A 12173-nucleotide genomic window follows, 5' to 3' on the forward strand; every position below is an offset into this window, starting at 1 on the left:
ATATGAAAGAGTTCATAACAGAAAAAAATTGTATAAATGTGAAAATTGTGACAAAGTCTTTAATAACTGCTCCAATCTTACTCATCATCAAAGAAATCATACTAGATATAAGTGAGATAAATGCAATGACTTTGGAAGTATTTTCCCAAAATATTAGTTTTAAAATGCACAACAGTACTTATGCTTATGTAAACAATAATAATGTAGAGTGCTGACAATATCTTGAGTTATGGCAGAGATTTTATTGGACATCGGAGAACTTTCACTGAAAGTAATTCTCTAATATTTTCTGAAACATTGATCAACATCACAAAAATTTTCATAGATAGAAACCTTACAACTATAATGAATGTGAACAAATATTTATGAAAAAGGTATACTTTAGAGAACAACAAAGAACTGATACTTAAAACTCCTTCACAGATATAATAAATTTCAGAACACATTTAATCAATATTAAGTCTAAACAGATATCAGAGGACTGACAGAAAAATGTGCTGAGGCACTAACACATTTAAACATTTCTTTAAACCAGGTTGTTGAGTATAGAGAATAACTCTGTTAAAATAGTTAGATAACTTATTTTTATGTCAGTTTTAAAAACACGAGATTTTATGAAAATTATAATGATGTGTAAAATATACTTTCTCGTCAGGGTGGGATGCAAATGCAATAAAGTATAATTTTTTTTGCAACCTTTGACAAGGAAATACTGATGTTATTCAACTTTAAAAACAGTAGATGCTATGCTTCATTTTTAGTGTGTATGTGAATGTCTATGGTTAATGATAGCTACATCATTAGAAGTCTGTGTGTATTAAGTACACATCATTCATGTACTTTTCCATAGAAAACTAAAATCATTGAAATGTAAGATGTATGAAATGGAGAGGTGCTATGTGGTAGACTTCTAAAAAACAGTATTTCAAGTGATATATGATGTAGGTATACACACTAATATCCTTCTCATTAAAATCAGAATGAAACAATGACAATATTACCAATAATTTGTTTTACTAATTGCACATTAGAATAACAAAACAATGAATTTTTAAGTATTTTTATATTACATGTAAAGTTAATTTGTTTTATTAAATTAAAAAATGTTTTTATTGTGTCAAACGTGTTTTAGATTGAATGAACTGTTATTTTGCTACCAACATTAACCTATTCCATGTTACTCAAAGTTGGAGGCAATGGATTGTAAAAATGTACTATTGGGTTACACAGTAAAATTAAATCATTTATGATCCTTTTTTCAGTGACTTCAAATTTCTAATTCTTTGAAGAATCATGTTCCCAAAAGTTTTACTTTTTATTATTTTTATAATTCCATTGTAACTGTAATGCTTCTAATAAAGTTTGTCCACTTAATGAAAAGCCATACATTTCTGAACACTGAATGAGTACTTGTCACATTTTATGCTACATTTTTCTTTTAATATGCAACCCATCTGGCCAGTGAAATAGAAATAAACACATTTTTTTATTTATAATAAATCAAATATACAAATACAGCACCTATAAGATGAACTTTAGTTGTAGTACATTTACAGAGTAAGTATTTTTGTATGAACATGGATGTGTACTTATTTTGAAAAGAAAAGAAGAAATATTGAAAAAATAGGTAATTTCATAATTGTTCAGAATTTACTAGCAAACTAGAAACTCCATAGATTCTGAAAGCAAAATTTTTTTTTGCTTTACGTTTAATTAATTTGTTTAAAAATTGTAAAGTTTGTAGTTCACAACCTGACCATGCCAATCCTCTGTTCTCACATGCTTATTACTCATGCTAGGCCTATTATATTATTTCATTATTTCAAAATTTGTTATGTATTGTATATGTTACATATGCTGCAATTATAAGAATGATTTTTATAAAATGTAATTGTGGCTCCTGGAAAGAGATTGAAATGTCCAGGGTGAAAAATGTCACTGATTTGCATGTGGAGTGAGGGGACCTGCAGAACAAACAACTCTCAGAATTTATAAGTGGGAATTCTGCTTCTTTCATTTCATAATTACCTCCAGTGTTGATTTTTTTGCTATCTTTTTATCTTCATTCCCTTCTACAAATGTATCTAAGGCATTCTTCTTTCTGCGTGCACTTGGGCTGCAACATTCTCACTGTTGTACTCACCCCCTGTGAGTTCACATAATACTTTAAAAGTTCTGATGAGAATTGTAGAATTATTTATTTTGGTGAAAAAAAGTTTAACTAGAGAGTTTGAGGCCATTTATTGGCTATACATGCAGCATTCTAATGACTTAATTAAGATTAGAGAGATTCTGAATCCTAAGCTTAAGGTAAGAGCCTTAAGTACAAAGACAGATAAAGAATTATGAATGCCAAAGGATTAAATCAGGAACTCAGTATTGTTTGCTTTGTAAAAGCAAACTGTTATTAGATCCTACCATATAATGCCATAAATATGAAAATAATTACAATAAGTAAAGCATTAATAAGTGTGAGATGCATATGGTAAGTACTATATAAAGAAACATGAGAATCTGGCAATCTCTTAATAGAGAGTTTAGGTATATAAAGAAGTTTGAATTTAATTTTCTATGAAGTACTTATAGTACAACATATGCATCCACTAGAATCTAATTATGAGTGTGTATTTTCAGTGTTAGAATAGAATGATTTCTGTGCATTTAAAGTATTTGGAATAATATTTCTTTTCTGATATTTCAATCTAGAGAATTTATTTTACATGACTTTATCTTCCTTTATTTTAGTGGGTGCAGTACCCAGGACACAGTTCTCATTTTTAGTCATCTAACTGTGGCCAACAATTTGGTCTTTCTCTGTAGAGGAATCTCAGGGTCATGGCTGCTTTTTGATTGACTATTTTATGAGTGACTTTGGATGCAATCCTGTTTTCTATGCTCACAGTGGCCAGAGGTGAGACAGTGAGCACCACATACCTCTTTAGTCTCTTCCATAACATAATCATCAGCACCAAAATGTCCAGGTGTCTTTAGTTTCAAATAAAAGCGTGAAAACCCCGCTCATGTTGTATGCTGGATTATGAGTCTGCTGGTAAATATCAGAGTTCCCTTGCTTACGACTGGCAAATGGAATGACAAAAACAGCACTCTCACTCTGTTGCCTGGGCTAGAGTGCCATGGCATCAGCCTCGCTCACAGCAACCTCAAACTCTTGGGCTCAAGGGATCCTTCTGCCTCAGCCTCCCTAGTAGCTGGGACTACAGCCATATGGCACAATGCCCTGCTAATTTTTCTATGTATTTTATTTGGCCAATTAATTTCTTTCTATCTCTAGTAGAGACATGGAAATATTAATAAATATTTATTTTGTTTTATTTATCTCTTGTTTCTGTGCTAAAACTATTAAAATATATGACTTTGATTACTGTGGTTTTAATCTAAGTCTAAACATCTGATGCTGTAAATCCTTCTAATTTTTCTTCTTCTTGATTCTCATGTTATTGGCCCTTACTACTATGTACAATAAATTTTGAAACTGGCTAATCAGTTTCCACAAGCTACCTGCTAAAATTGTTTATTGTGGCTGTTTTAACCCATCAATGAATTTGGAGAGAACAGGCATATTAATAATATAAGAGAAACAAAACAAAACAAACAAAACACCAAGAAAACCCATCCAAACCCAAACTAAAGACCATAATAAAAAAGAAAGAATAAATGGGGAATACATATTTACAACTCATATCACAAAGGGGCTTAAATCTTCAATACATAAAGAACTCTGAGAAATTTATAAGAAAATAAATGGGTACAAAGTAGAATAATAACCCCCAGTTCACATAAAAAGAAATCTCAATAGATTGTAGAAGATGACAATATGCTAAGGCTCAGCATAATATGACAATGTTGTCAAATTCAAAGTTTGACAACACACTTTGGCACCATGCGGCCACATCTGAATGCACTGGTGTTGCCCACAGGCCCCAAAAGGCCTGGAGTACAAAGAGCAGGCAGAGATTGAAGCTGAAGGATCACATGGGGCTAGCTTGAAGAGCAGAGCTGTGGGTGCACTCTGCATGCCCACTCAAATTGGGACAGGACACCTGGTTTCCCTATGCTTTATGTCCATGGCACAGGCCATGACAGGAGTCCTGTGCCCTCCTGTGTGACTGTGCTCAGCCCATGCTGACATCCTATCTGGTGTTGATGAATCCCGACAGCATGTCCTCACTCAATACACACTTATTCAAATTCTCATTGTACAATTGGGAAACTGAGGCACAGAATGAGGATGGCACTAGCCCATACCAAGGAGGTGGACAGGCTCTGGAGCATTAGGAAGTACTCTGGCTTCCTAGGCCTTCGCCCACCTTTTCCCAGAAGGTTTTCTTTGCAAATGAAACCTGAAAGAACCTGAAAGACCCTTTCTAACTGCCTCTCCACCTGAGGCCACTTCCCTTTACACATGAGTTCAGATAACCTCAATCTCCACAGGAGTTCATACAAGCACACACATGCACAGTGTGTGCAGTGAATTCTCAGGTGAGGACCATGGATCTTGAGTAACAGGAGTAGACACTAGAGATGTGAAAAGACAAAAAGAAGATAAGTTGAAGGTGGCAGTGCTATGAGGCAGGGACATCCACTTCCTAATTACATGCCATGCCAAGGGACCAAGATTATGAGCAAGTGCAACCTCCAGGTCCCCAAAGTTCTATCTGGACTGGGGTCACAGCAAACACAACCTTGAGAGGGCAGGCCTTGCGTCCTGTCCTCAGTTTTGTGGCCTCTTGAAGCTAGCATGAGCCTGATGCACAAAAGATGTGGGAGAGAAATCCTGTTTCCTCCTGTATAAATTGGGGTGTTTGGAGTGGGTAACACCAAGAGGTCACAATGATCATAAATAGCTTCTGGCCTTGGGTTTCATTGATGACTGACTCACTGTGCTCTGAGACTCTAGAAAAATGCATTTCACTCCCTGGAGAACCTTCAGGGCTGAGAGAGTATTGGGAGCTTAAGAGACTGAAAATTTGGACCAGGGCAGAATGTTGGAGAGCACTGGACACCAAGTGTTATGTACAGGGATTATACAAGGTCTTCTTGGGTCCTTCAGGTACTCATTTGGAAGCTGGTGGAAATCATTGCCCTGGCTGAGGTGACCATGCTTCATGAATAAGCTGCACACCCCAGGAGGTGGAAGCAAAGAGGGGACAAGGCAGGCTTCTAGTGTCCGTCTTCTTGCCTTTGGAGCAAGAAGATCCTGATCTTTGCCCCCTTGGAACCATGGAGAGCCACTGCCTTGTAGATCCTTAAATGCAAGTGGCTGCTTTGTTCCCTGATGCTCCTGCATGGGGCTGCATTAACAGTTCAGGCAACAGGAGGCAGCAAGCTCCTGTTTCTCTGGTTTTCCCTGAGCGTGGCTGGAGCAGCTGGAGCCAGGGAAGACTCAGGCCAAGGTCATTCTGTCTATTCCTTCTCTCAGACCCAACTCGAACCTCTTGTTCTTACCAATGATGCCCACTTAATGATGTAGTCAAAATCAGCAAGGCATCTTTGAGATCCCCACATTAATTCACTCAGCAACACCACCCTGAGCATCACCTTGTGCCAGGTGCCCTGGTGGTCCAAGCATGTGGTCTACCCCAAGGAGCCCATAGTCTGAGCACAGCTGGACAAAATCACTAAAGCAAGTAGATGTGAAAAAAGAGAATAAGTGCTATAGTGACAATAAAACATGAGGACGGCAGGGAGGGCTATGGGGTCACTGTGTTGGATCTAAAATGCCTCACTGAGGTGAAATGCTGTGACCAGAATGACAAATTCTGGAACTGCACAAGTGTGAAAACTGTGTATCAGGAACATGCCACTATGGGAGTAGACAGTCACTGGTAGAAGTGACTTTGCAGAGAAGGTAAAAAAAAAAAAAAAAAAAAAAAAGGACAGTGTGGCTAGAGGGAGCCTGGGGGAGAGAGAAACAAAGGAAGAATACTGAGGCTGCAAGATGACAGGAGTGCCCTTCTCTTCTATGAAAACACTGCCCCCATAATTACCAACTTTACACAACAAATACCTAATACCTTATAATTTTTGTTTACTAAAATTTGGGCACAGCTTAGCAGGTGACTCTGCCTCAAGGTTTCCAAAGAGTCTGGGGCTGTGGTCTCAATTGAAGTTGGATTGTGAAAGGGTCAGCTTCCAAATTCATACATGTGGGGATTGGGAGGAATCCGTGTAGACTGAGAGCCTGATTTTCTTTTGGTTCTTTTAGTTTCACTCCCTCAGTTCTTTGCCACTCAGCATCTACAAAAAGCAGCTCATATCACTAGAGCTTGCTTCACCAACTTTAAGGATACACTCAAGAGAGGGAAAGGTTAATGGATAGAACATATGAGAAAGGAAATAAGATGGATATTAGTAGCTTTGTTCATAATCAATTTCTGGAATTCACAATGGAATGTCCTCCAAAAATGGATATGTTAAACTCCTTCTCCCCAGTGCGACCTAATTAGGAGATGAGTCCACTGGTAAATTATTATGTCCAAGGGTGGAGCCCTCATGCTTGGGTTTACTAGCTTTCTACAAGAAACCACAGAGAGCTCTCTTCTCCTCTCTCTGCCAGGTGAGTATAAAACCTGCAACTAAGAGGAGATGAAGTCTGCAACTAAGAGGAGAGTCCTCACCAGAGCCCAGCCAGGTTGAAACCCAGATGTTGAACATTTGATCACCAGAACTGTGTGCAGTTAAACTCTGTTGTTTATAAACTGCACAGTCTATGGTTCTTTGCTATAGTAGCCTGAAGTAACACAGAAGTAATAGCTAATCATTTATGTGGCGTTGTCTTAGTCAGAAGTGATTCATTAACCATAGATTGCTCTGAGCCTTTGTGGAGGCTGCACAGCACAGAGGCTGAGATGAGGCACATGGATCTGATTCTAAATATAATGGGAGGGTGTTGGAACGTTTGATGTCAGAGGATGACAATGTTTGGATTTCATTTAATTTAAATTTCTTTCTTGTGCAGAATGAAAAATGAGGCCCAGAAAGGAAATGACTTTCCCCAGATCACACAGCTGGGCCCAGTCCTGTCTGAGGTGTATTCTATGCTGTCTTCCATCTCTCTTTCTTCCATCTCTCAATTCAGGCATTATCTACATGTGACACCACATTATGAGTGTTATAAGTTTTATCTCAGTTATACCTGAATAATTGCTAGGAAATACATGCTAGCATAATCCCCACTGTGAATGGTGGGAGGTTCTGGAAGCCCTGAAACACAAAATGACTTGTCTAGGGATACAGAAATTATAAGAAAAAGGAGCTTATGACCTAGCTCCATCTTCCCAAATCTGCAGCCCTGGCTGCATTCAGGTTTCCCCAGGATAATGAAGGTGGTGTGTTTGCTTATAAGGTGACATGGGGAAGGAAGGTGGCCAGTCAGGAGCACAGTGTGGCCTACTGGTAGCTCTTATTGAAGGAGTGGAAGGGACAAAACCTTGAAAAAATGACTTCAACTTCTGGACAGATCCAAAGAGAACATGGAACTCAATGACAATGAAAAACATTTAATTTTTATGGGCAGATTCTGAATGGGGACCCATAAGATTTTACAGAAATGAATTTGAAATAACAAAGAGAATATATACTTAGTTTTGAATTTTTTGAGGCTTCTACATTACTAGTAGATTATCAACATTTTTGGGATTGTCTGTTTTTGTCAATGTATATATATTTTTTTCTGAAACCAGATACACACTAACATAGACACAGTTACCTTTCCCATAATCCTCTTGAAGCTTAAATCTATACTTAGAGTGATATAATTTTATATTTCACTTCCTTAAATAAAAAATAATAGTATGTTTATGGTTTGCAGGCCAGAGAGTTCACAGGTTCAAAACAAATGTAAGATGCACTTTTGTAAATTGTGTCTTCAGGACTCAGAAATATATGCCTTTTTATGGCATTTTACCTATGCAAAGCATAATAATATAACCTATGAAAATGATGTTTTTCAAAATACTTGAAGTTTACAGCATATTGGAATAAAGGTAGCTAAACATGTCATTACATCATGATATCCAATAGTATACTGTTACCATCTGTTACGTACAACTATAAATAAGGTGAGACAGGTTAAGGTTGGTGGCAATGTAACACTTTATTCAATGTACAACACTCAACACATTAAACACCACTCTGTACAATTAATGCCAACATCACCTGCAATGCACTTACAAGCTAATCAAAAAGAGTCTCTCCATTTTATTCATGCATCTTAAGTTTTAGTGTTTAGTGTACATTGTAAGAGCATATGAATGATGCCCACAAAATTTACAAAGACCTTTCATATCTTTGATGCAGCAACGATTGAACACACTCTTTCACAAAAATACTAGGAATGCTGGAATAGAATCAAGTAATTAAAATTGAATTACCTTGATATTCGATTTTCAAAAAAATATAAAAATTTTAATGTGAAAAGTAAACTCTAAATATAACTCTCCATAAAAGTCAATCTCCTGCTGATTTTAAACATATACATCAATTATTAAAGTATTTAACTTTGCATTCTCTATAACCAAAATTCTACTTTAGAATAGTCTAGAAGTAATAGTACTAAGGTTCTTCCTACTGTGAGTCCTCTGGTATTTATTTAGACATGATTTTTTAATTAACTATTTTTTCAGATTATAACATAAGTAAAATATATTTTCATATAACTTCTGGTGTTTTCAAAGCTATGTTAGAGACCAAAGGTTTTTCTGAATTCATTCATTACATTCCTAGAGTGTCTCAACAACCCAAATTCCCTTAATTTAAATAAAGTTTGAGCAATAAATGGAGGATTCCACCCCCACTACAAATTCTCTTGTGTACAATATTTGTGATAAAAGTAAAGGTATCATGTCACTCTTTATAGTTGTAATTTTTTCTTAGTATAAATACTCCACTGTACTCTCAAATTTTTATGTTCAGAAAGGTGTTTTGATGCTCGTTACATTTATACCAGTTACTCAGTATAACTGGTGTTGAACAATGTGTGATGGGTTATTAAAGGCTAGGCCACTTTATTAACATCTGTAGGATCCTGTTCGTGTATGAATTGTCTCATGTATGCTACCATAAAAGCACCAGGTAAAGCATTTGACACATATTTCATTTTTCTATGATTTCCTTCTGGTACCCTAGTTAAATTTAATCAGCTGTTAAAGCTTTTTGTCACATTCTTCACATTCATAAGTTTCCTCTCCTATATGAATTATCTTATATACAGAAAGATGTGAGTATTAGATACAGACTTACCCACATTGTTCACATTTGTAAGGATTTTCTCCAGTCAAATTAGCTCATGCATGGAAACTTAGAGCATAAGGTAAAGCATTAAAACATTCTTTTTGTTTGAAAAGTTTCTCTCCAGTGTAAATTCTTTTTTGCATTCTAGGGTATGAACACAGATAAAAAGCTTTCCCTAATTGCTCTCATTTGTAGGGCTTCTCTCCAGTATGAGTTCTTCTATGTATGGAAAAGTGTGAGTATTGGTTAAAGGCTTTACCACATTGACATGTGAAGGGTTCTCTCCAGTATGAATTCTCTTAAGTCTTTTAAGTATTGAGGGACAGCTAAAAGCTTTGCCACATTCTTCCCATTTTACGGTTTCTCTCCAGTACAAATTCTCTTATCTCTTTTGTCTTTTAAGGTCTGAGGAACAGCTAAAAGCTTTGCCACACTCTTTACATTTGTATGGTTTATATACAGTATGAATTATTGTATGTCTAATAAGGTGTAAGATCCGGGTAAAGGCTTTTCCACATTCTTAACATTTGTACAGTTTCTCTCAGGAATGAATTACCTTATGTGCAATGAGGACTGAGGACCACTTAAAGGATTTACCACATTCCTCACATTTGTATGGTTTCTCTCCAGTATGAATTCTTTTATGTTGAGTGAGGGTTGAGCTCTGGGTAAAGGCATTGCCACATTCTTCACATTTGTATGGTTTCTCCCCAGTATGAATTCTCTTATGTATTTTAAGATTTGAGGAATAGCTAAAAGCTTTTCCACATTCTTCACATTTGTACAGTTGCTCTCCAGTATGAATTACCTTATGTGCAATGAGAATTGAGGACCAGTTAAAGGATTTACCACATTCCTCACATTTGTATGGTTTCTCTCCAGTATGAATTCTTTTATGTTGAGTAAGGGTTGAGTTCTGGGTAAATGCTTTGCCACATTCTTCACATTTGTATGGTTTCTCTCCAGTATGAATTCTCCTATGTATTTTAACTTGTGAGGAACAGTTAAAAGCCTTGCCACATTCTTCACATTTGTAAGGTTTCTCTCCAGTATGAATTCTCTTATGTGTTTTAAGTTTTGAGGAACAGCTAAAAGCTTTTCCACATTCTTCACATTTGTACAGTTGCTCTCCAGTATGAATTCTTTTATGTTGAGTAAGGGTTGAGCTCTGGGTAAAGGCTTTGCCACATTCCTCACATTTGTATGGTTTCTCTCCAGTATGAATACTCTTATGTTTTTTAAATTTTGAGGAACAACTAAAAGTTTTGCCACATTCTTCACATTTGTATGGTTTCACCAAAGTATGAATTCTTTTATGTTCAGTAAGAGATGAGCTATGGGTAAAGGCTTTGCCACACTCCTCACATTTGTATGGTTGTTCTCCAGTATGAATTCTCTTATGTCTTTTAAGGTCTGAGGAAGAGCTAAAAGCTTTTCCACATTCTTCACATTTGTACAGTTTCTCTCCAGTATGAATTACCTTATGTGCAATGAGGATTGAGGACCAGTGAAAAGATTTACCACATTCCTCACATTTGTACGGTTTCTCTCCAGTATGAATTCTTTTATGTTTACTAAGAGTTGAGCTATGGGTAAAGGCTTTGCTACATTCCTCACATTTGTATGGTTTCTCTCCAGTATGAATTCTCTTATGTCTTTTAAGTTTTGAGGAACAGCTAAAAGTTTTGCCACATTCTTCACATTTGTATTGTTTCTCCACAGTATGAATTCTTTTGTGTTGAGTAGGGTTTGAGCTCTGGGTAAAGGCTTTGCCACATTCCTCACATTTGTACGGTTTCTCTCCAGTATGAATTCTTTTATGTTGAGTAAGGATTGAGCTATGGGTAAAGGCTTTGCCACATTCTTCACATTTGTATGGTTTCTCTCTAGTATGAATTCTTGTATGTCTTTTAAGGTCTGAGGAACAGCTAAAAGCTTTGCCACATTCTTCACATTTGTATGGTTTCTCAACAGGATGAATTATTTTATGTTTAGAAAGGTTTGAGATCTGGGCAAAGGCTTTTCCACATTCTTCACATTTGTACAATTTGTCTCCAGTATGAATGACCTTTTGTGCAATGAAAGTTGAGGACCAGTTAAAGGATTTACCACATTCTTCACATTTGTAGGGTTTTTCTCCAGTATGAATTATCTTATGACTTTTAAGTTGTGAGGAGTAGTTAAAGGCTTTGGAACATTCATCACATTTGTAAAGTTTCTCTCCATTATGAATTCTCTTATATCTTTTAAGTTCCGAGCAACAGTTAAAAGCTTTGCCACACTCATCACATTGGTGTGGTTTCTCTCCAGTATGAATTATATTATGTCTTTTAAAGCATGAAGACCAATTAAAGATTTTGCCACATTCTTCACATTTGTAGGATTTCTCTCCACTATGAATTCTCTTGTGTTTAGTGAGGCTTGAGATATGATTAAACTTTTTGCCACACTCTGCACACTTGTAGGGTTTCTCTCTTTCATGAATTACTTTATGTATCAAAAGGGCTGAGTACCTGTAAAAGACTTTGCCACATTCTTCACATTTGTGTGCTTTCTCTCCAGTATGAGCTCTCTTGTGTTTAGTAAGGTAAAAGCACTGATTAAAGACTTTGCCACATTCTTTGAATTTGTAATAGTCTTTTGTATTAAAAATTATTTTATGTTGAGTAATGTGTGAGTATTGGTTACAGGCTTTCCCACATTCATTACATTTTAAAAATTTCTCTACACTATGTCCCACCTTATGTCTATTTTGATTTAACATTTTCCTGAAGACTTTCAAACATGCATTAGACTGGAAGATTTTGCTATATGTAGTCAAACATTGATTACATTCATTGTAATATCCTTTCTGTTCCTTACACTCACCCACACTTTCCCAGTCATTTTTAAATTGTATATTCTGAAGGCCGAAGCTTCCA

At 36.2% G+C, this 12173-nt stretch overlaps 2 protein-coding genes across 2 annotated transcripts in view; one reads left to right on the forward strand and one right to left on the reverse strand.

The window, feature by feature from the left end:
• Positions 1-8991, forward strand: part of LOC142865682 (putative zinc finger protein 826) — an 80539-nt gene extending 71548 nt beyond the window's left edge. The window contains exon 3 of the mRNA XM_075998867.1: positions 8935-8991. Coding sequence (XP_075854982.1) covers positions 8935-8991 — 57 coding nt within the window. The remainder of the gene's footprint in view (positions 1-8934) is intronic.
• Positions 8992-9772: 781 nt separating this feature from the next.
• LOC142865683 (uncharacterized) overlaps positions 9773-12173 on the reverse strand; it is a 32757-nt gene continuing 30356 nt past the window's right edge. Inside the window, 1 exon segment of the mRNA XM_075998868.1 lies at positions 9773-11765. Coding sequence (XP_075854983.1) covers positions 9773-11765 — 1993 coding nt within the window.

Source organism: Microcebus murinus, chromosome 31, assembly GCF_040939455.1.
Source record: "Microcebus murinus isolate Inina chromosome 31, M.murinus_Inina_mat1.0, whole genome shotgun sequence".
In the NCBI taxonomy this organism is placed as follows: Eukaryota; Metazoa; Chordata; class Mammalia; order Primates; family Cheirogaleidae; genus Microcebus; species Microcebus murinus.